At 43.7% G+C, this 24746-nt stretch overlaps 3 protein-coding genes and 1 long non-coding RNA gene across 4 annotated transcripts; all 4 read left to right on the forward strand.

The window, feature by feature from the left end:
• The first annotated feature begins 2301 nt into the window (after positions 1-2301).
• On the forward strand, positions 2302-2643 carry LOC145960479 (uncharacterized). Its single transcript, XR_014435374.1, has 3 exons — positions 2302-2342; positions 2418-2494; positions 2616-2643. It is a non-coding gene; the product is annotated as an uncharacterized LOC145960479 (long non-coding RNA).
• A 7922-nt stretch (positions 2644-10565) lies between these two features.
• Positions 10566-11252, forward strand: LOC145960864 (uncharacterized). The gene has a single exon (XM_083080555.1). It carries the CDS (start codon positions 10566-10568, stop codon positions 11250-11252), a length of 687 nt encoding a protein of 228 aa, XP_082936681.1.
• Positions 11253-20117: 8865 nt separating this feature from the next.
• Positions 20118-21499, forward strand: LOC145960865 (uncharacterized). Its single transcript, XM_083080556.1, has 2 exons — positions 20118-20920; positions 20986-21499. The coding sequence occupies exons 1-2, from the start codon at positions 20118-20120 to the stop codon at positions 21497-21499; spliced, it is 1317 nt and encodes a 438-aa protein (XP_082936682.1).
• A 511-nt stretch (positions 21500-22010) lies between these two features.
• On the forward strand, positions 22011-23260 carry LOC145960866 (uncharacterized). The gene is made up of 3 exons (XM_083080557.1): positions 22011-22015; positions 22062-22280; positions 22426-23260. Exons 1-3 carry the CDS (start codon positions 22011-22013, stop codon positions 23258-23260), a joined length of 1059 nt encoding a protein of 352 aa, XP_082936683.1.
• The last annotated feature ends 1486 nt before the right edge of the window (positions 23261-24746 follow it).

Raw genomic sequence — 24746 nt, forward strand, 5'->3', positions numbered from 1 at the left:
TCGACTTCGACACATGGCAGCAATTTCAAAGCTGCATGGATCATATGAGGCAGTATTTGAACGAGGATCAAAAAAGAACGGGGGGATTAAGTCCGATTATTATTAACAATATCACCATCAACTTTACCAGCGCTTATGGCGCGAGGGCTATTCTAGTGGCATACAAGGAAACCACCGAATATTCCGCGACTAATGGCGAGAAGGAAGAAGAACAGCCTCCGTTGAAGAAACGAAAAACTTATAACATCGCTATCGTGATGCAGAAAGTTACTTTCCTCGGCTTGGAAAATATTATAAAATGCGTAGATACGCATTTGTCGCAATTAATTAATATCGTTGATACTGTCAATACATGTGCTAACTATATAATAAACGAAATAGAATTAAAACTTCCCTCGTCGTATATAGATTGTGAAATTATAAAACTCACAATTAAAGGAAATTATGAAGAAATCGAACAAAGTGTCCGAACTCAAATTAATAATTTAACATTTTTAGATGTATATTTCAGCATTGTAGAGATACTTTCGCTTAAATTTAATGAAATTTCTCGTACAATTTTACAGAAACGAAAATTTTATGAAAACCAATAAATGAACGTACATCGATAAATGTAATAATAATAAATATCAAGTTTTTCTTAAAAAAATTCACAGAGTACTTTTTTTACTGCGTTTTCAATATATCTCCCAATATCTCCTTCTGTCCTTTACTGCGAACACGCAGCAACACGTCGTGTATTGTTATTATTATTATTATTATTAGCATTAAACGAGTATTTTTTCTTATAAAGAAACAAATAATTTTAAAAATTTATTCTACTCGTGTAATAGCTATGGTCGACGCGGAATAAAAATCTTTGACAAATGAAATAATTACAAATTTTTTTATCACGCTTAGTTTTTAAGAAATCATATGCGTATACCAATACTTAATTAAGGTAATTAGAAAAATGCTTGGCGTCAGTTACTTTTTCGAAAAAACAAAATAAAAAATCAAATAGATTATTCACGCTACGATGAAAAATATAATTACAATACGGTATGACTACAAGAAATTTCAAACGTTTTCTACATTTTTTCGGGGCTTCTCCGAGCGCTGATAAAGGTTTGTTAGGTTTTCCTTTTTTGAGAGGGGAAAAAACATAAAATGGACAACGTTTAACCGAATATAAGCATTTTCGAGATTTTTTTCGCCCGAGGAAACTTGTACGATTTTCACTCGCGTGTTATTCCTTTGAGAAAAAATGGCGTGTAATAAAAATTTGATATCAAGTTGTGTAAAGTTGGCTGCGAATTTATCTCCAAAGATAAATTTCGCAAGCTACATTTCCAAATTAACGGAAAGTGAAGAAACAAGTGAACATAATTATAGTGTATTTTCGAGTTTCGCGTGTGTCTGCTCCGATACAATGCTGGCAATTTTATATAAATTGGGGCATTTCGACGGCGACACGGAATTACTAAATATTGCCGGCGAAATAATTGGTGCACGAAGAGCCTTGAGAAGAGATAAGAAAAATGAAGAAGAGGAGGATGTAGGCGGACATGTAACCTACCTACTCCAAAACTACAGCAGGATCCAGTCGGCGGGTAATTATTTTTACTTATTTTATTTATTTTTACTTTCGATGAAAAAATACGAAAATCGCGATTATAAAGTTAAATATTTAATTACTAATTATAATCGCAGGAAACAATAATCCCGCGAGAACAGAGATGATGCGACCTTCGCGTAGACGCCGCGCTGAGGAAGAACCCGAGGCAGGTCCTTCACGTAAGTTTGCACGTAATAAAAACGTGTGCTAATTTTTCTCAGATAAATTGTTCGCTAGTAATAAAAATAATAATTAATACTAATAAAAAATATTCTACATTTCAGGAAGACCGCGATTACTCGAGGAAAATCCGGCGATTCCCGTTGTCGTTCTTGACGACGATGACGACGGCGAGGAAAACATGGACGATGACGCTGCCGACATCGCATACGCAGTCAGCAGCCCCGATAGCAAAGTGTTCTCGCCGGGTAAGATGATGTTGATGTAAAATATATACTAAAACGAAAATCCGAATATAAAAGTATTTTTAAAACTTTTTAAAATTCTGTTTCTATAATATTAAATATTCAAATCTTAAAATATTATTAGAATTTCCGCGAGAGATGGAGGAGCGCGAGAGAGTGGAGATTAACGAAGAAGAGACAGAGGAGAGCGGGGAGGCAGCAGAAGTGCAGGAAGAGGAAGTGATAATGGTAGAAGAAGAAGAAGAAGAAGAAGAGACAGAGAGAGGAAGAAGAGGAGGATGAAGAAGAAGAGGAAAATGTATACGCTCCCTCCAGAGAAGGTAACTTCATTAATTTATTTCTCGGTATATTTTTATGTACGAATTTAATCCAGCAAATTCTTAATTTTTCTTTAGAAACTCGTCGCTGGGGGATTAGCTATTCCCCGGAATATTAGCAACGGAATAAAAAACAGCGAATATTGCTAAAAAAGGTGAGTTATTTCGTTGTATTAATATTCATAGTACGGATTACATTCGAGTATAAAAATATTAAAATAATAAAAATAATAAAAATAGTATTTTATAATTTATACGGTTTTTTATTTTTAACAGTGCAATACGGAGGTGGTGGTGTTATCGGCGGACAAAATTCAGCGCTCTCCCGCAGCAATGAGGAAGAAGAAGAAAAAGAAGCGGAGGAGTGGAGAAGTGGAGGAGGAGACTGAGGGCGAGGTAGCCGAGTTACCCCGCTCGGAAAATATTTCATCCGAGACTGAGGAGGGTGAAGAGGACGCGGAGGAAAAGGAGCATGAGTACCAGCAGCAACAACAACATCAACAACAGCAACAGCAGCAACAACTTCAGCACCAGCAGGTCGGAAATAATAATTTTAATTTTGTAAATTTAATATCGGAAAATGCGCGACAATTTAAAAGATTCAGGGTAATCGGTAGAGAAGCGAGTTTCACGATACGACCGTTGACTGAAGGCGATGATATATATCACTCGTTAGAAAACGCGTTTCGTGAAATTCACGCGTATGCGTTAAATTCATGCGAACCGGGCGATTACGTAGGGTTATCGTTTGATTCGCCGAATTTATCGCGTGGTCCCGCGGGTATATCTTTTCGTCCGTCGCGCGATTTGAGTTATGAGGATATTTGGAGACTCGTGAGTTCGTTAGCACAGAGCGCTGGTGGTCTCGATATCGCTGACCAATTTAACATACGGGTTTATAATGTCTCGATGCTTTCAGGTCGCGGTCGCGTCGCGTTAACACGCAGGGATGTCGCGAAACGTTCGATAGTCGAAATTAATAATTCGGATAACCTGTGCTTTCCTCGCGCCCTCGTAGTAGCTCAAACTTATAGCGAGCGTGGTAATATCCGTACAGGCGAGCTGCATGAGAAATGGAACGCGATAAGATATCCGCATTCTTCGTTACAACGCGAATGTGCATTGCAATTAACGAGAAATGCCGGTGTCGTAATACCGGAAGAGGGTTGTGGAATTCGCGAAATCGAACGTTTCCAACGTTATTTCGACAATATCGCGATTGTTGTATATAATTTTAATACTTTCGGTCGTGGTGAAAAACCGTTGTATGACGGAACCGAAATACTCGCTTCTCTCGGACGCGAGTCCTCGCGGCGATTAAATATCGTGTATTGTGAGGATTCGCAACATTATAATCCTATTTTAAATTTAAAAGCCGCCGCTGGTACTCGCGATTATTGTGTAGCGTGTAATGTAGACTTTCGAAATGATAGGCCTAAAGGGCAGTCTACAATGGCAGTAGCAGTAGGTCGTAGCAGTCGTAAGCGAAATGAATCAAATCCATTTCCTACGGATTTCGTGCGTTCTACGGCGGTCGCGCATACGCAGTCACGGAAGAATTCTGCGTTCTTAATTCTGATTGCGCGTCCGCCGTAGAACATATATTATAGCCGTAGGAAATGGATTTGGTTCATTTCGCTTACGACTGCTACGACCTACTGCTACTGCCATTGTAGACTGCCCTTAATAGTCACCGGTGTTTAAATAAATGCCCGCGATGTTTATCCGTACCACCGTGCAATTCCACTTACGCTGAAATAAAATGCGACACGTGCAATCGGTTATTTTACGGTGCAGGGTGTTTCGAGCGTCATCGTAGCGACAAATCATACGACGCTAGAACTCGCGCTAATGTTTGTAGCATCGTGCGATTTTGCGACAGTTGCGGTCGTATCGTTAAATCGAATTTAAAACACGAATGCGGCGTTTCTTATTGCAAATTATGCCGTTCACAACAACCGCGCAATCATATGTGTTATATGCAACCTCTTCGTCAAGATGTCGATATTTCCTCTGCCGGGCCATCTTCATCGGCGATGGTACCGGATGAGGTAGATATATCTAGCACGAGAGAAGAAGAAGCACGGAACATAAGTGATAACGCGGAAAAGAACGAACGTGCATATGAATGCGGAAAGGGCGTGTGGCTTTCGTATTTTACGATTTCGAAACGTGATAGGACGAGACGGTCGAAGGAACGGGAAATATAAAAAAACATATTCCGACGCTATGCATCGCGCAACAGATTTGCGAAGCATGCGTGGGGGGAAATGACATGTCCGTGTGGTGTCGTTGGTGCGGAGTGCGAGAGTTCGTATTTCAACGCGATCCGGTTAAACAGTTTGTAGATTTCGTTACGCGTCCGGTAAAATATTTTAAACACATAATTTGTATAGCGCATAATGCGAAAGCGTTCGACGCGCAATTTATCTTGAAATATATCGTGGAAAATTGTAGGGATATTGAACCGAAAGTAATTTTAAACGGCACAAAAATTATTCTTTTAACCGCGGGACACACAAAATTCATCGATAGCGTTAATTATATGCCGATGCGCTTATCCGAATTACCTAAGGCTTTCGGGCTAAAGGATGCCGAGGATAAGGGCATTTTTCCGCATTTATTTAATACTATCGAAAATCAAACGTACGTCGGACCGTTACCCGATGTACAATATTATTCTGCGGATAGCATGAAATCGCAGGATCGCGAACGCTTTCTCACATGGCATACCGAAATGAGGGGAAAAAATACCGTATTCGACTTCCAACGCAAGATAGTGCGCTATTGTCGTAACGATGTTGATATTCTTCGACGAGCGTGCGTAGCGTTTAGAAAAATTTTCCTAGATCGCGGAAATGTATGCCCGTTCGAGGAATGTACAACTATTGTTTCGACCTGCATGACGGTTTTCCGGAAAAACTTTTTGCAAGCCGATACGATAGGCATTATTCCTACGGGGGGATACAGATGCGCGAGCAATCATTCGCGTAAAGCCTTACAATGGCTAATATGGATGGAGCGCGAACTCGTCCGTCATATAAATCACGCGGGGCGTGCACAGTAATATCGCACGATCGAGGGTACGCTCGTCGATGGTTATTTCGAAACGTCTGTTGCGGGAAGGACGCAGCGTCACGTATTGCAATGTTACGGTTGCTTTTGGCATGGATGTCCAACTTGTTTCACTGTAAATCGCGATAAAGCGCTTTCGTCGGGGGAGGATCGCGGAGATACATTAAATTCGCGATATGAACGAACTCTCGCTGTTTTATGGCGTCTTCGTCAGCGGGGATACATAGTGTCGGAAAAGTGGGAGTGCGCCTTCGACCAAGAAATGCGCGACAATCGCGTAATGTATGATTTTCTCGCGAACCATCCGATGGTAGAAACACCACCGCTCGATCTTCGCAACGCGTTTTTCGGTGGGCGTACGGGAAATATCGCAACTCAATACGAAGTCACAGGTACGGAGAAAATACGCTACGTCGACGTATGCTCTTTATACCCGTTTGTATTGAAGACGGGCGCTTTTCCGATCGGTCATCCGGAAATTTACGTCGGCGATGAATGTAGCGCGTTAGTCGGAAGGTCACCGAATTATAATTTCGACTTGCTCAAAGGCCTCATACGTTGTAGAGTACTCCCTCCTCGTGATTTATTTCACCCCGTACTTCCGCATTGCGCGCGAGGAAAATTACTCTTCGCGTTATGCCGTAGTTGCTGCGAAACATTTTCTCAGACACCGTGCACTCATAATGATAGCGAGCGTGAATTCGAGGGTACCTGGGTAACCTGCGAATTACGCAAGGCCGTCGAGAAAGGTTATCTCGTAACGTCGGTAAGCGAAATTTGGCAATATAGAGTTAGCCAATACGATTGTGCGTCGCGGCAAGGTGGATTGTTCGCCGAATATATTAATACGTTTTTACAGCTTAAACAGGAAGCCAGTGGTTGGCCGAACGAATGCGGGGAAAACGACGAGGCAAAAGAGCGATACTTGAGGGAATATGAAAAAACTGAGGGTATCGTTCTTGATAAGCGAAACATCGCGCGGAATCCCGCTTTACGCTCGGTTGCGAAACTGTGCTTAAATTCATTCTGGGGAAAATTCGGCCAACGATCCAATTTGCCGACTACCGAAATCGTAAAAACACAACAACGTTTCGCGACATTATTAACGAGCGCCGAATACGAGATAATCGACATATTACCCGTGAATGACGAGGTAATGTATGTTTCGTGGCGACTGCGACAAGAGGCTCTCGTTCCCTCGCCGATAACAAACGTCGTGATAGCAGCGTATACGACTGCACTAGCGCGTTTAAAATTGTACGAGTACCTAGAACGTTTAGATCGTCGTGTATTATATTACGATACGGATTCGTGTATTTTTATAAGCACCGGTGATTCGAACGAATACGTGCCGCCTACGGGAAATTTTCTAGGCGACATGACGGATGAACTCGAAAGCTACGGCCGTGGTAGCTATATCGAGGCGTTCGTGTCCGGGGGCCCGAAATTTTACGCCTACATCGTGCGAACACCGGAGGGTAATACTCACGAAACTTGTAAAGTTAAGGGTATTACTCTCAATTACGAGAACTCGCGACGAATTAATTTTAATGCTATAAAAAAACTACTATTAGCGAGAGAAAAAGACACACAGGAAAACGAAGAAGAAGAAAATAACGAAACTTCGATAAATCTACGCTTTAATGCGATTCGACGTACGGCGTTTCATGAAATTGTTACGCGAAGTGAAACAAAAATATGTGCGCCGGTATTAGTAAAGCGTAGATTTATCAATAACAGATATTCGTTACCGTACGGATATGCGACGGTATAACAATATTCTTATTTCTTGTGCGTCTTTTCCTTTTTTAAATAAAAGTCGCGCATTTTCCGATTTTATTTAAAAAAATAGAATTATAAATATTGTAAGTAGCATAAGAAAAAATGTAAAATTTATAACAATATAAATATAATTCTTCTTTGTATATATTTCTGTATATTAATAATAAGCAAAAATTGTATAAAAAATGCCTGGTTTTGAAAAATATTAATAAATGTGAAAATTTTTTATCTTAATTCGTGTTTAATACTTTTAGCTTTTTCCTTCTTCCTTTATAACACCCCCGCCTCGCGTTCATCATCCGCATGTTCATCTTTTTACCTCTGTAGTGCAATGTAGTATAATTATAATAATTATTGTCTCCTGCTGAGATGCTTTGCCTTTTTTTTTCCGATAAAGCGCGTCATGAACCGTTCGAACGGAGGGGCTTGTTTCGATATTCCATAGCGGGCCCCGAGACGGAGTGGGGAGGTAAGGATTGTTTCCTCGAGACATATACCAGCTACCCCGAAAGTCGGTAGGTGGGGGGTTCGTTCTGCCAAGACGTAGCGAGAGCGACTAAGGGCTAGGTAACGGGAATTTGACTCGGAACCCTGTACAGGTGGGGTAGAGCTGGAGCGAGAGGAGGTTTGCTTTTTCGAGTCTAGTACCGTGGAGGTAGGGAAATAAAAATTTGATAAATCCCCGACATAGGGGCGTCGACCAATCGCAGCTCTGGGCCACTATGGTGCGAGCCAATCAAACTCTGGGCCACTATGGTGCAAGCCAATCAAATTCTGGGCCACTATGGTGCAAGCCAATCAAAATCGAGATTTCGGGAGGTGGGGTATTGTTTCCACCAATCAGAACGCCTCCCTCCACTTCAGCCGGTCACGCCCACGGCGCCAGGGGTCGAGTGGTGGGGGTTTATTTTGACGCACCATAGTGGCCCATATCTACTCGTATCCAACATTTAATTCGATCATCATTGAGCCAAGCCTCTGAAAAGCTTCGCTTAGATTTTTTTTTTAACTCATCGCACATTTTTATGAAATAAAAAATACAGAAACAAAGAATTAAAGAAGAGTGAATAAAAGAAGATAAAGACTACAAAGGATAAAGATATGTAGGAATTTTAAATAATCAGAACACACTCACAATCGGGATTGTGATAGTTTCTTGAACATCAAGATTTCACAAGGCACGTATAAAAAAATACGTTTACTCGAGCGTACAAGGCGACAAGATTATCTGATGAAAACGCCGCGAAACAAATGAACGGCATAAAACAAATGAAACGGCATGAAACAAATGAACAAAGTGTGCCTCATTCTCAGTACACGAAAAGACGGCAAGACGAACTTGCGCTGAGCGTCAACATGTCTCGTAAGTAAATCATTATTTGTATCAAAATACTAAGAAATTTTTATGTTTTTAATTGTTCTAAATTTTAGAGGAAATTAATGAAGAAATGGGCGCGCTCGCTCTACAAGAGCCCAACATGCAACAGCTGATGCAACAATTGTTGCATCAGCAGCAATTGATGCATCAGCAGCTGCAGTTATATATACACCAGCAGCAACAACAGCAGTAGCAGCAGCAGCCGCCGCAACCGCCGCAGCAGCACCAGGAACAACAGGCGCAGCAGCAAAATAGTATATTATTTTTTTATATATTTAAATTATATTTTATCAAATTATATATATATATATGCATCATTATAATTTATTTTATTTTTCAGAAAACAACTCAAAAAAAAGAGGAGGCGGCCAGTCCCGTGCCCGGTGGTATGCCCGGTGGAACCAGGGCACCAGGGGCACCAGGGGCACCAGGGGCGGATGGGGCGTCGCCCGAAATAGTCGAGGCAGTCGAGGCCGAAGAGGCCGACGAGGCCGAGGAGGCGGCCCGACTATTATTAAAAATTATCACTACTATTATATCACTACTATATATTAAATAAAGAACAAAAAATAATTCAGGGAGTATTTATTTTTACTTTCCCATACTTTCTTCCTTCTAAAATATAATATAAAACAATGTGGTATAATAGGGCTTCAGGCGAAGGTCCACATGAAAAACCTAACGCGCCATTGGTGATACCTCATGGGTGGTGTGGAAAGTCGCCACTTACATTTTTATTTTTTTATTATTTTAGATATATAAAAAAATTAATAATATTAAATATATCGCAAAACGTGTGTGTGTATACATATATAACATAAAGAAAAGCTGTAAGAGAGAAACATATCGAGCATATATCGAGATATATACAGGGTGTCCGATTTGTGAGGGACCAAACGAAAAGTGATGATAGATTGGGTCAAACTAAGAAGATAAGTCCTCTACCATTTTGCAAAATTCGCAATAATTATAAAGTAATAAGCAAAAATGAAGGTTAATTTTTTAAACGGAACCCCCAATTTTTTATTATGTATTCTTATAGCTTATCTCGAGAGCTTTCCAAAACACTATAATAAAGTATTTCTTCATTGAGTACTTTTCGAGTTATGAGGCTGGAAATAATTTCTTAATTTTACATAAACCATAAAATATCTAGTAAAATATTCATTTCTCGATTATCTTACCTTAATACTTTTATATGCAAAATAATGAGAAGAATTAATTGGTGTAAAAAAAACAGTTGTTTTTAAGAAAAAAATATGTAATTGTTAATTGCAAATTACATATTTTTTTTTTAAAACAACTATGTTTTTTCTTTACACTGATTGATTTTACTTTTTTGTGCATCGTCATTTTCTATTGAAAAAAAGTCTGTTTTCCAATTTACCTTTTTCAAACAAATTTTTTGAATTGGAACATGGCTGATTATCGTGCCAACGACATTGTTGATATGATAATGATTTTAGGACAAAGTCAAAACAATTATGCAGCAGCTGCAAGACTTTATGCAGAACGCTACCCCAATAGGAGACACCCCAATAATGTCACAATTCAAACCCTCGTTCAGAGAGCTCGAAATGGAGCTCTTGTTCGTCAACGCCGACACCACGAATACGACGAAAATGATCCGCGTGTTATTACCATTTTAGCGATTATTCATCTTGATCCTCACATTAGTACTCGACAAATAGAAAGAGAAATAGGCATACCTCAAGCAACAGTATCGCGAATATTGAGAGCGAGAAGATATCACGCTTATCACATTACATTAACTCAACAGTTAACCCCAAATGATATGATTTTGCGTATACGTTTTTGTCGATCCGCGTGTTATTACCATTTTAGCGATTATTCATCTTGATCCTCACATTAGTACTCGACAAATAGAAAGAGAAATAGGCATACCTCAAGCAACAGTATCGCGAATATTGAGAGCGAGAAGATATCACGCTTATCACATTACATTAACTCAACAGTTAACCCCAAATGATATGATTTTGCGTATACGTTTTTGTCGATGGGCAATGCGAATGATTCAAGAAGATCAAGACTTTTTCCGGTATGTTCTTTTTTCAGATGAGTCAACATTTAAAAATACTGGAGAATTGAATAGACATAATTGCCATTATTGGTCAGATGAAAATCCTCACTGGTTCAGGTCCATAGACAATCAACACCGCTGGAGTCTTATGGTCTGGTGTGGAATCGTCAATGGCTATTTGATTGGTCCTTATTTCTTTGAAGAGAACGTGAATAGGCAAAACTTTTTAAGTTTGCTTAGAGACATTTTACCACAATTACTAGAAAATGTGGACTTAGCAACAAGGCTAAGGATGTGGATCCAATTAGATGGAGCACCGCCGCATTATGCACACATTGTTCGCAATTATTTAAATACCCATTACAATGGCAAGTGGATCGGACGAGGTGATCCTGTTGCATGGCCTCCTCGTTCACCTGACCTAACTTCTCCAGATTTTTACTTATGGGGATATCTTAAGAACGCTGTTTATGCTCAACGGCCAACAACGAGAGATAATATGATGGAACGCATTCGTATAGCTTGTGCAGCAATACCTCGAGATGTTTTACTTGGAACAATAAGACAATTCAGGGTACGACTTGATCTTTGTATCCAACAAAACGGCGGTAATTTTGAACAATTAATCCGTGGTTAACTCAAGTAAATATTGCATAAAGATTGGAAGTCTCATCGCAATTGAGCACCTTATACGTTTGGTTTCGAGGGGGCCATAAGATGGTGACAATGATTTGACCTTGAACAGTCATTTGAAGGTGAGATAAAGGTCACCTTAAATTTCTTAAATGGAATACCCTATATATTTTTGCACATTCTTGTAGCTGACATCGAGAGCTTTCCAAAACACTATAATTAAGTACCTTTTCGTTAAGTACTTTTTGAGTTATGAGACTTGAAATAATTTCTTAATTCTACATAAACCGTAAAATATCTAGTAAAATATTCATTTTTCGATTATCTTACCTTAATACTTTTACGTACAAAATAATGAGAGGAATCAATTGGTGTAAAGAAAACACATAGTTGTTTTGAAGAAAAAATATGTAATTTGCAATTAACAATTCCATATTTTTTCTTAAAAACAACTATGTGTTTTTTTTACACCAATTGATTCCTCTCATTATTTTGTACGTAAAAGTATTAAGGTAAGATAATCGAAAAATGAATATTTTACAAGATATTTTACGGTTTATGTAAAATTAAAAAATTATTTCAAGCCTCATAACTCAAAAAGTACTTAACGGAAAGGTACTTAATTATAGTGTTTTGGAAAGCTCTCGAGATAAGCTACAAGAATGTGTAAAAATATATAGGGTGTTCCATTTAAAAAAATTGAAGTGACCTACACGTGACCTTCAAATGACTCTTCAAGGTCAAATCAATGGTACCATCTTATGGCCCCCTCGAAACCAAACAACTTTTGTCTGAAATATTTTTCTCTCACGGGCTTGGTTTTCGAGATATTCGACTGGTCGGATTAAAATGAAACACCCTGTATATACAGGGTGAGCCATTTTAATTAACGCACGCAATTATTTCGGAAACAAAGCATTTTAGAGAAAAATGTTTCAGACAAAAGTTTTATGGTTTCGAGGGGGCCATAAGATGGTATCATTGGTTTGACCTTGAAGAGTCATTTGAAGGTCACGTGAAGGTCACTTCAATTTTTTTAAATGGAACACCCTATATAGTTTTGCACACACTTGTAGCTTATCTCGAGAGCTTTCCAAAACACTATAATTAAGTACCTTTTCGTTAAGTACTTTTTGAGTTATGAGGCTTGAAATAATTTCTTAATTTTACATAAACCGTAAAATATCTTGTAAAATATTCATTTTTCGATTATCTTACCTTAATACTTTTATGTACAAAATAATGAGAGGAATCAATTGGTGTAAAAAAAACACATAGTTGTTTTTAAGAAAAAATATGGAATTGTTAATTGCAAATTACATATTTTTTCTTCAAAACAACTATGTATTTTCTTTACACCAATTGATTCCTCTCATTATTTTGTACGTAAAAGTATTAAGGTAAGATAATCGAAAAATGAATATTTTACTAGATATTTTACGGTTTATGTAGAATTAAGAAATTATTTCAAGTCTCATAACTCAAAAAGTACTTAACGAAAAGGTACTTAATTATAGTGTTTTGGAAAGCTCTCGATGTCAGCTACAAGAATATGCAATGACAAATAGTAGGTTCCATTTAAGAAATTGAAGGTGACTTTCATGTGACCTTCAAATAACTCTTCAAAGTCAAACCAATGATACCATCTTATGGCCCCCTCGAAACCATAAAACTTTTGTCTGAAACATTTTTCTTTAAAATGCTTTGTTTCCGAAATAATTGCGTGCGTTAATTAAAATGGCTCACCCTGTATATGCTCGATATGTTTCTCTGTTACAGCTTTTCTTTATGTTTTATATTTTTGTTACAATTGTGTGGTAAATATGTATAAATATGTATATATAAACGTATAATATATAAAAAAAAATAAGAAAAAAAAATATATATAATAAATATATTATTTATATATACATATTTATACATATTTACCACACAGTTGTAACAAAAATATAAAACATAAAGAAAAGCTGTAACAGAGAAACATATCGAGCATATATCGAGATATTGAGGAGCGAGGAGCGAGGAGCGAGCAGCGTCGCCCGTCGCCCGTCGCCCGTCGCCCGTCGCCCGTCGCCCGTCGCCCGTCGCCCGTCGCCCGTCGCCCGTCGCCCGTCGCCCGTCGCCCGTCGCCCGTCGCCCGTCGCCCGTCGCCCGTCGCCCGTCGCCCGTCGCCCGTCGCCCGTCGCCCGTCGCCCGTCGCCCGTCGCCCGTCGCCCGTCGCCCGTCGCCCGTCGCCCGTCGCCCGTCGCCCGTCGCCCGTCGCCCGTCGCCCGTCGCCCGTCGCCCGTCGCCCGTCGCCCGTCGCCCGTCGCCCGTCGCCCGTCGCCCGTCGCCCGTCGCCCGTCGCCCGTCGCCCGTCGCCCGTCGCCCGTCGCCCGTCGCCCGTCGCCCGTCGCCCGTCGCCCGTCGCCCGTCGCCCGTCGCCCGTCGCCCGTCGCCCGTCGCCCGTCGCCCGTCGCCCGTCGCCCGTCGCCCGTCGCCCGTCGCCCGTCGCCCGTCGCCCGTCGCCCGTCGCCCGTCGCCCGTCGCCCGTCGCCCGTCGCCCGTCGCCCGTCGCCCGTCGCCCGTCGCCCGTCGCCCGTCGCCCGTCGCCCGTCGCCCGTCGCCCGTCGCCCGTCGCCCGTCGCCCGTCGCCCGTCGCCCGTCGCCCGTCGCCCGTCGCCCGTCGCCCGTCGCTTTCGTTGCCTGCTTGGTAAGAAGGAGACAGAAAACTGTATTCTGTCCTCTTCTTTTATCTGAAGCTAGCCGAAGCGCCGAGCTCACACGTACGCTTACGCTCACATCTCCGTTACTCCCTCCACTGCGCGTTGCATGTTGCTTGCGGAGAAGATCTGGCAGCTTTGCCGCAAATGTCAGTATGCACTAATTGCAACACTTCAGAGCTAGTTGTACTCAATCTGTCAAACGAAATTCGCGCAAGCTTTCCTTGTATGCATACTTCACAAGTAGGCAACTTTTTCGACCGAATTTTTCGTGACGTCTTTACCACGAATTTTCCTTGATATTCGCGATGCTTGCAGTTTCACTTGTTTCGTTAATGACATACAGATTTTCTACTCGCTTTGCTTTTATAATCTTCTCATTATTTTCGTTCACAATCGTTGCACCATCTTTTCTAAGTGTAATTCGTGTCCATAATTGGTTATTTTCGCCGTGAAAGCAAGTTTGAACGAAGATTTGGCACGAATAGTGTATCTTTTAATACAGCTGTCACTTTATCACTCACGTTTAGTTTGACAATCCCGGTTCCGTGAATTTTCGTTGAGTCTGTCGTAGCCAAGTTTAAGGTTAGTTTATTATCTTCACGAATCTCTTCGAACACGGATTCGTCGCGACACATATGCGAGGAGGCGCCAGAGTCGAGGCACCAGGAGTTTCGCCGTTTCACCATGGCTGCCCCTGGGCGCTGTACACTTCCGACAGACGCGCATGTATTCATGGCCACTTACGCACATTTTGATTTTTCACTATTCTTTTTCTGAGCATTTGATTGCTTCTTACAGTATCTTGCGAAATGTCCGAACTTTTTACACTTAAAGCACTTCTTTTCGCTCATCATTCGTCTTTTCGGCGGAATTTCGTACATTCTGTCTTTTAAGTTTATTTTTCGAGACAAACAGTCGTCGTCGATGCTTTTTCAGCACTTATTCGCGACTGAAATTCTTCCAATAGCTTGATTTTTAATTCTTCGGGTGTGGGGAGCTTTTCACGCGTTTCTATTGCCACTCTAAACAGGTTCGTAGTTTTCCGGTACACTATATAGCATAAGAATCGTAACAAGCTCTGGATTTATTTTTAGTTCCAAATCTTCTAACTTGTCTACGATGTCCGAGAAATTTTTGCGAGATGTGTGTGCATGTCGTCTCCGTCCTTCATTTTTACATGGATTAGGCTCTTGAGTAACATCGCTTTTCACGCTGGTCCTTGGGGATGGATTGACTGTAATTTCTTCCATATTTCTTTAGAAGTCTCACATGTTTTTACGTGTTTCAATTCGGCTGGGGAGATGGAGAGGATCAAGTCCGACATGGCCTTCGCATCGTTGTTAAACCACTGCAAGATGGCTGCGTCATCTCCCGTCGGTTTTGCTATTTCGCCCGAGACGTAACCCCAAGTATCATCTTTTGTTAAGAGAGCCTTTACTTGCACTTTCCATGTATCGTAATTGTCTCTATCCAAAGGTTGGATTCTTATATTTAGTTGGCTCATTTTTACTGTAGTTTTTAATGCACACGTGAAAAAATAACCTTCGCGAGTTTCACTCACTTTTGCGATCTTTTCGATCGTTCTCGAGGAAATTCACTTTAATCTTTTAGCTTCCTGGGCCCATAACCTGTGGGAACTTTGCGGGAATTTTAGGAATCACACGCGATTTGTGAATTAATACCTCGTTTATTAGTGACACGTGCACAAAGGCAAGACAAGACAAAGAAAAGTACTCGAGCCATAGACAATACATAAAACAGAACAGAATCAACTAATAAGAACGTAGATAATTAGATGTCGCCACATTAGTCGAATTGACTTACCAACATATATATAATTTTTAATTAAAATATATATTATTATATTTGCTTTTTAATTAGATTTATTATTATTATTCATTTATTTTTATTATTTAAAGATATGATTTGAATTAAAGTAGGATTTTTATAAAAATTTGATTTTTATAAAATTTGATTTGATTTGATTTATTGTTATTAAGAATATGAATTTTAGAATTAATGTTTATAGTTATTTAGTTAGAAATAAATTCAATAAAATTAATTATATTTATAGTAATATTAGTGATTTTAGTTATATTATTTTCAGAAATTTTTAGAAATTTACTAATATTTTATTTAATCTTTGAAATAAAATTAATTCCTACTTTTATTATAATTATTTTCAAGTTATAATTTGGAGCGGTTAAGAGCATCATTTTGTTTATTAAATATATACAATATTTATTTCTTTGCCTACCTGCTTTATATTTTGTGGCGTCAGCATTCTTGTGCCCGGTGGTAACGGCGCCGTCACTGGTGCGGGCACATATCCTGGTGTTGCCGTCGGTGCGGAAAAATATCTCTGTGTTGTCGCAATCGTGTCCGTTACTACAATCGTGTCCGTTGATAGAGGCGCCGTCGTCATCATGTATCCTGGTGATGGCTCCATCGCCGTCGCCATGTTCGTGCACGCTAGGGACGGCGCCGTCGCCGTCACCACCTTTGTGCACGCTGGTGATGACATCGTTGCCGTCGTCATCTGCGCGCTGGTCACCGTTGTCACCTTCGTGCGCGTTGGTGACGGCGACGGCGCCGTCGTCTTCTGCATTCTTGAAATATATCCGTCGCTTCTCGCTAAAAAATAAAAAAATATATATATACATATATAATTTTTCATACACTGTATGTAAAAGTAAAAGATCGAGAGAGAGAGAGAGAGAGAGCGAAGAAGAAAGAGCGAGGGGGAGTGAGCGAGGGGGAGAGAGCGAGGGGGAGAGAGCGAGGGGGAGCGAGGGGGGAGAGAGAGAATACTTACATTTGGGCCTGGGCATAATTGCACAAAATATATTTCACGCACAAAATACTGTAGGTCGTAGGCCTTAGTGGCGATAAATATCGACTGGCGACTGGCCGTACAAGACTGCCAGATTCCAGCCGCAACAGCACGTAATAACAAGTGAAGGGAGTACCGCACACAGGGAAAGAGTTATGTACGTGTACACGGTTCCCTTCCTTGGCAGACTTGCTGGCCGATTCGCGAGCTCGTGCGTTGTTGCCGCGCGGTGGTTTTTTGTTTATATCAAGATAAGAAAAAGCGAGTCTTGCGAGCGAGTATTCGAAATTCTTTGATTCGTCTTTGATCTCGCTTTCTCCTTCCTCCTTCTTGCTTTCGCTTCAACGACATCGGAGATCTTTCCTTATCTATAACAACTTAGGGATTTAAATTTCGCAAAAATTAAAATTTTTATTTCCCATTTGTTCAATGAAAATAATTGCAATTGTTCGAGAAACGAGAAAAGTCATTCATAACATGCATCGCAATCAAAATTAGTATTAGCTGAAATATTACAAAATCATTCTCGAATTCAAAATTAACGGGTATTCAGAACCTTCTCGATTTTTCGAACATCCAGAAAAAACTCAACCGCTCGCTTATCTACCGCTTTTTCTATCACACAAGAAACGTACATTATAAACATTCATAACAACAACATCAACCGTCAGCAGAATCAGAACAGCGCACGGGCATGCGCGCCCATACGTCACGATCAGCTGATTGCCAATCAGCTGATCGAAAAAGGGTGCGCGCATGCCAACCGCAAATTTTGGCATGTCAAAACCCAGCAGTAGCCTATCAGACCACGAGCCCTGAGGTCACCGCCAAAAAATTGAAATCATTGGCCCACGTCGCAAAGGGGCACTTCAATAAAAGACGCGACTTCCACGAAACGGGCGCAGTCTAGCACTTCTCGCAAAACCGCATTTTTGATAAACCGCTTCGATAAACCGCCGTACTCAGCCGCTCGATAATCTGAAAGCACATTAGCTTTTCAGCCTTGTATATATATATATATATATATATATATATATATATATATATATATATTTCTTTTATTAAATTATAATTGTGGTGTCGTCTAATAATAAAAATCAAAAATACAAAAAAAATTACGTGTCGTGGATCGTCTTCATTACTAATCGTGTGGAGTCCTTTTGTTTTAATAAACTATCTGTGGTCGACCGTTCGTCGCGCACTCAAATTCTTCGCCGTCGCGGCAGTTCGAATTCACTCGCGAACATTTCTGGTCCTTTGAGCCGGATTATATCCGCATCCGCAGTTTCGTGGGTGAAGTTCTCAAGTGATGAAGTGCATCCTAAACAGACAAACAATCAAAAATGAGTGCCTAAGAGCGCTACTGGAGGCTCAGAACGAGATCCACAGTCGCATGTCTCGCTCCGTGGACAATCTCAGGAAGATGGGTATCACAAACATCACCCTTGGCGCCATTCAAGCTCGTCTCACCATCCTCGACAACCTGTGGGGAAAAATCGAGGCTCAGCACGAGCTCATTCGAGCGGCTCTGAAAGAGAGGTATCATGAAAGTGTGTACGCCAAATCAGATTTTATTGATGTCGCGGAGACAACTTACGTGACTCAGCGAAGCATGTTAACCGGGTACGCGGATAGACTGAAACCCGAGGTGTCCACCGCGCCGAAAACCGAGTCAGTCCAGGAGCACTCGCTAAGAACCTCGCTACCGCGTATTAAACTTCAGCCGTTCTCTGGCGCGTACGGAGATTAGCCAGCATTCCGCGATCTCTTCTCGTCGATCATCGGTGACAATCCATCAATCTCCGACGTCGAGAAATTGCACTACCTCCGGTCGTGCTTGCAAGGTCCTGCGGAGAAACTGATTCGTCCATTGCCAATCACCGGGAGCAATTATGAGCGCGCATGGTCGATCTTAAGCCGGCACTACGAGAATAAGCGAGAGTTAATTCGAGCCAATTTCGCCGCGTTTACCTCCGTGCCGAAGATGAAGGTTGAGACCGCCGAAGAGTTGAGCCGCATATTCAACGCCGTCACGACTGCCGTCAACGCTCAGGAGAGCATCGACAGGCCCATTGCTTCCCACGGGATGGACCTCTTCAACTATCTCGTAGTCGAGCTCTTTGATCAGCAAACTCGGCTCGAATGGGAGTCCGCGACGTCTGATTCCGCCGATCCGCCGAGCCACGCCACCCTAGAAGATTTCATATCAAAGCGCATACTTACCCTAAACGCCGCGAAGCCGAAATCCGCAAAATCTGGAGAAACCTCACGGTCAGCGAAGTCGCACTTTGTAAAAAACACTTCCGACTTCTCGAAGTGCGCCGTGTGTAAGGGGAAGCACTCCCTCATGCAGTGCACTGAATTTAAGGCAAAACCCGCGAGCGAGAGAAAGAACATCGTAGAAACAAACAGACTCTGTTATAACTGTCTCGGCAACCACTTGATGGCAAAGTATCAGTCTGTTAAAACCTGTTTCACATGTAAATCTCGACACCACACACTACTACACGACGCGTACACTCGACTCGGCGAAGCAAACGCGTTGTCCACGACTCGACTCTCGTCGGACCGCAAGGCGGTCCTCCTCGCCACCGCACGTATCACAATCGCGGATCACATGGGAAGACCTCAAGCCGTCAGGGCGCTGATCGACCAGGGATCAGAGGTCTCCCTGGTCTCTGAGGCTCTAGCGCAACGCTTGCGCTTGCCGCGAGTCCGCTCCTCGATGTCAGTCGCTGATATTGGAGGGGCATCACCCGGAACCACTCGCGGAGAGATACTTATGAGCCTCTCCTCTGGGGTGACAGGAGAAGCCCTCCCTGTAAAAGCGTATGTCCTTCCACGCCTCTCGTCTTACCAGGGACCCATCATCCGAAGCAACACTAGTTGGCCACACCTGCGCGGTCTTTCTCTGGCGAACTCTCAGTACCTTAGTCGAGATCCGATCGATTTACTTCTCGGTGCTGATGTGTACTCCTCCATCCTGCAGGATGGGCTTCGCAAGGGACGCGGAGACGAGCCCATCGCACAGAAGACAGCCTTCGGATGGATTCTATCGGGAGGCCGCAGGGCGACACCCCACAGGCACCACAACTCGCATCAATGCACCGTCGACCACGAGCTGAACGAGCTCGTTCAGCGGTTTTGGGAGTAAGACAAGGAGTCCTCCGCCGCGGTCACTCTCATCCCGGAGGAAGAGAAGTGCGAGGAGCTCTTCGCCCGCACTCACTGCCGCACGTCCACCGGACGATACTTGGTGAGACTGCCGTTCTCTGGATCGTCGCCGTCTCTCCCCGAAACCCGCAAGCCGGCCGAGCGCCTGCTGTCCGCTATGGAGCGTCGCTGTGTTCAGGACGCCCAGTTCGGGGAGTTGTACCGCACCTTCATGTTTGAATACGAGAACCTGCAACACAGGTTGAAGGAAGTCAACGCATCGCCAAAGGAACAAAACACCGCATCATGCTACTTACCACACCACGGAGTGCTGCGGAATTCCAGTTTGACCACGAAGCTCCGAGTTGTGTTCAACGGGTCACAACGAACGACGTCCGGCACCTCGTTGAACGCCCAACTGCTCATAGGCAACAACCTCCTGCCAGTTCTCGCTGACGTGCTCCTACGTTGGCGCTGGCACCGCTATGTTCTGGTAACGGACATTGAGAAAATGTACCGTCAGATCCTTGTCCACCCAGAAGACCGCGATCACCAGCGGATTCTCTGGCGGCACGATGCCGACGACGTCCGCGAATACCGCCTGATGACGGTCACATATGGCCTAGCCTGCGCACCGTTCCTAGCTATTCGGACTCTTCACCAGCTCGCTGACGACGAGAGTTCGCGGTTCCCGCGAGGAGCCATCGCTTTAAAAACGGACACCTACGTGGACGACATCGTGACTGGAGCAAGCACCGCGTCGGAAGCCACCTCGCTACAGAAGGAATTACGCGGCCTGTGCACGGCGGGCGGGTTTCCGCTGAGGAAATGGGCAGCAAACAACCCCGACATTCTGGTTGGAGTTCCTCAGAAGCACCGACTCACGAGAGCACCACACTCTTGGTCACTTGAAGCCCATTCAACTCTAGGACTACTCTGGCACCCGACCGGTGATCACTTCGCCTACGCGATTCAAGCCCGGCAAGTCATGGAGTTCACAAAAAGACGCGTCCTCGCCGAGACCGCACGCTTGTTCGACCCACTAGAGTGGCTCACTCCGGTCACCATGCGGGCAAAAATCCTCATCCAGTCCGCTTGGTTGAGAAAATTAGACTGGACACTCCACTTCCGACGGCGGACACTCAAGCATGGAGGAATCTCCTGTCTGAACTTCCGCTCCTCAACAAGGTAACGGTCTCGCGCTGGTTAGGCAGCGACAGACCGAACACAAGAATCGAACTCCATGAGTTCGCCGATGCCTCGGAGCGAGGATACGCCGCGGTAGTGTACCTCCGTTCCATCACTGACGGCCACACCGCATTGCACCTATTGGCGGCGAAGGGCAAGATCGCTCCAGTGAAGCCAGTATCACTACCGCGATTGGAACTGTGCGCTACCTCTCTTCTGACCAATCTTGCGGTTCACACCCGCGCCCTCTTAAAACTGTCCATAGCGCCTGTCTTCCTCTGGTCAGATTCCAAGGTCGCTCTCTTCTGGATCCAGGGACACGCATCTCGATGGAAGACATACGTGGCCAATCGGGTGTCACACATTCAATAGCACCTTCCAGAGGCTCAGTGGAGACGCGTGCCCGGGCGAGAAAATCCAGCGAACTGCGCTTCCCGAGGACTCCAGCCCGGCGAACTGGTCAGCCATCCGCTGTGGTGGACGGGTCCCGCTTGGCTTCTCCGGAGCCAACCCTTCTGGCCGAGTGACGACTGCGACGTGACCGACGCCGAGCTGCCCGAACAACGAGCCGCCAGCTCACTGAATGTCGTTAACCGAGCGATCGCTGAGCCAGAGATTCTCCTTCGTTTCTCCTCGTTACACCAGCTCGTGAGAGTCTCAGCTTGGTGTCTTCGCTGGCGACACAAAACCACATCGTCAAGGACGCGCCACCCCACGAACATCGCGCCAACACTCGAACCACACGAGATCGACGACGCACTAATACGATGGATCCGCACTTCACAGACACTGCACTATAGCAACGAGGTCGCACTACTGGGCAAAGGACGCGCAGTGCCGCCCCGCAGTCCACTTGTTAAGCTGAGTCCCTTCCTCGATCACGATGGCGTGATGAGAGTCAGAGACCGACTAAAACATGCCATCCTATCGCAAGACGAACGACATCCCATGATCGTACCACCGGAGTCTTGGATAGTTCAACTCCTGGTGGACTCCTGCCATCGGCGGTCATTGCATGGAGGAACTTAGCTGACTCTTGGGCTGCTTCACCTCCGATTTTGGATCCCGCGAGGCCGAGCAGTCGTGAAGAAGCTGATTCACCGCTGCGTCAACTGCACTCGATGGAGAACTGCTACTCCGCAGCCCATGATGGGTAACCTCCCTCAAGAGCGGGTGACTCCTGCTCGTCCGTTCCTGCGTACCGGAGTTGATTACGCCGGCCCGATCCTCATCCGGACCGGCAAAGGGCGAGGCCACCGAGCACATAAAGGTTTTATAGCCGTCTTTGTTTGTTTCAGCTCCAAGGCGGTTCATCTCGAGTTGGCATCGGATTACACGGCCGAGGCGTTCCTGGCTGCCTTCCGTCGCTTCGTTTCCCGACGAGGCCTCTGTCACGAAGTGTTCTCGGACTGCGGCACCAACTTCGTTGGAGCGAGTCGGGAACTCCGGGAGATGTTCCGTGCGTCAACTACCGACGGCCGTCGCATCGCGCAAGCAGCAGCCTCCGACGGCATAAGGTGGAGGTTCAACCCACCCGCGGCGCCTCACTTCGGGGGACTGTGGGAAGCGGCCGTCAGATCCACGAAACACCACCTTCGAAGAGTCATCGGTGAGGCAACGCTCACCTTCGAGGAGATGACCACCCTTCTCACACAGGTGGAGGCGTGCCTCAACTCGCGCTCACTGCAGACACTGACCGACGATCCAGACGATCTCACAGTACTCACGCCCGGACACTTCCTGGTTGGGGCTCCTCTTCTGGCCGTTCCCGAGCCGTCGCTGACAGACGCGAAGAATAACACGCTGTCTCGTTGGCAGCTCATCCAAAAAATGCGCGACCACTATTGGCAACGGTGGTCGCGCGAATACATTCAGGCACTGGCGTCTCGACCAAGGTGGACCAGGAGCGAAGTCGGCCCCAACATCGGTGACCTGTGCCTGGTGCGATCCGAGATCACGCCTCCAACCCGGTGGCCACTCGCCCGAATTACAAGGCTGCACCCCGGAGACGACGGCGTGACACGTGTAGTCACTGTGCGCACTGCGTCCTCGGAGCTTGTCCGGCCACTGGTCAAACTCGTTTTGCTCCCAGGAACCGACACTGCATCACCTCCGCCGCATTCGAATTCGTGAGCTCATCAAGCTCCGAAATTCTTTTGATAAATTTTTCTTTTTTTCTCCTCTCTCACTTCAGGATTTCACACTCATTCACTTATCATCGCACCTCACATTCTTGATATTTATAATCACTTCAAATTTCACTCATCGCACTCGCAAGATTATTCACTAAAATTCCTGTATAAATGTTACGTTGTTCACCGTACACATTTCGTTACATCCACACGTTTACCTATTCTCGCGACGGACTCGAATAAACTGATTATCACGTGCCGTCGTCCTACGTCATCAAAACATTCTATTCATCAATTGTGCTCAACTGCTCATCAATGAGACCGTCCGCGACACCTGTTCGTACGCAACACATTCACGGATTTCGTCATGTACTGACGAGGCGGGCGGGATGTTCGAGAAACGAGAAAAGTCATTCATAACATGCATCGCAATCAAAATTAGTATTAGCTGAAATATTACAAAATCATTCTCGAATTCAAAATTAACGGGTATTCAGAACCTTCTCGATTTTTCGAACATCCAGAAAAAACTCAACCGCTCGCTTATCTACCGCTTTTTCTATCACACAAGAAACGTACATTATAAACATTCATAACAACAACATCAACCGTCAGCAGAATCAGAACAGCGCACGGGCATGCGCGCCCATACGTCACGATCAGCTGATTGCCAATCAGCTGATCGAAAAAGGGTGCGCGCATGCCAACCGCAAATTTTGGCATGTCAAAACCCAGCAGTAGCCTATCAGACCACGAGCCCTGAGGTCACCGCCAAAAAATTGAAATCATTGGCCCACGTCGCAAAGGGGCACTTCAATAAAAGACGCGACTTCCACGAAACGGGCGCAGTCTAGCACTTCTCGCAAAACCGCATTTTTGATAAACCGCTTCGATAAACCGCCGTACTCAGCCGCTCGATAATCTGAAAGCACATTAGCTTTTCAACCTTGTATATATATATATATATATATATATATATATATATATTTCTTTTATTAAATTATAATTGTGGTGTTGTCTAATAATAAAAATCAAAAACACAAAAAAAATTACGTGTCGGGGATCGTCTTCATTACTAATTGTGTGGAGTCCTTTTGTTTTAATAAACTATCTGTGGTCGACCGTTCGTCGCGCACTCAAATTCTTCGCCGTCGCGGCAGTTCGAATTCACTCGCGAACAGCAATGGATTAATGAGATTTTTGCGATTACAATAACATCAAATACAACATGAATTGGATAATTTTTAATTATACAAATTATTAAATTTTAATTACATAATTAACTAAAAATTATCCGATTTATGTCGTTTTTGGTGTCATTTTAATCGCAAAAATCTCATTAATCCATTGTAATTATTTTCACATCGAACAAATGGGAAATAAAAATTTTAATTTTTGCGATATTTAAATCCCTAAATTGTTATAGATAAGGAAAGATTTCCGATGTCGTCGAATCGAAAACGAATCAAAGAATTCCGAAGACTCGC

This window comes from Camponotus vicinus, unplaced genomic scaffold (genome assembly GCF_025532165.1).
Source record: "Camponotus vicinus isolate PSW18456_S1 unplaced genomic scaffold, iyCamVici1.0 SCAF_10, whole genome shotgun sequence".
NCBI lineage: Eukaryota > Metazoa > Arthropoda > Insecta > Hymenoptera > Formicidae > Camponotus > Camponotus vicinus.

What these genes read in the sequence shown, in the direction of transcription:
- LOC145960865 (XM_083080556.1), top strand. Translation starts at nt 20,118, where the DNA reads ATGGAGCGTCGCTGTGTTCAGGACGCCCAGTTCGGGGAGTTGTACCGC. An exon ending in GCCTACGCGATTCAAGCCCG is followed by an intron (nt 20,921 to 20,985) that starts GCAAGTCATGGA and finishes TCGACCCACTAG; the next exon opens with AGTGGCTCACTCCGGTCACC.
- LOC145960864 (XM_083080555.1), top strand. Translation starts at nt 10,566, where the DNA reads ATGATTTTGCGTATACGTTTTTGTCGATGGGCAATGCGAATGATTCAA.
- LOC145960866 (XM_083080557.1), top strand. An exon ending in TACTCCGCAGCCCATGATGG is followed by an intron (nt 22,281 to 22,425) that starts GTAACCTCCCTC and finishes TGTTTGTTTCAG; the next exon opens with CTCCAAGGCGGTTCATCTCG.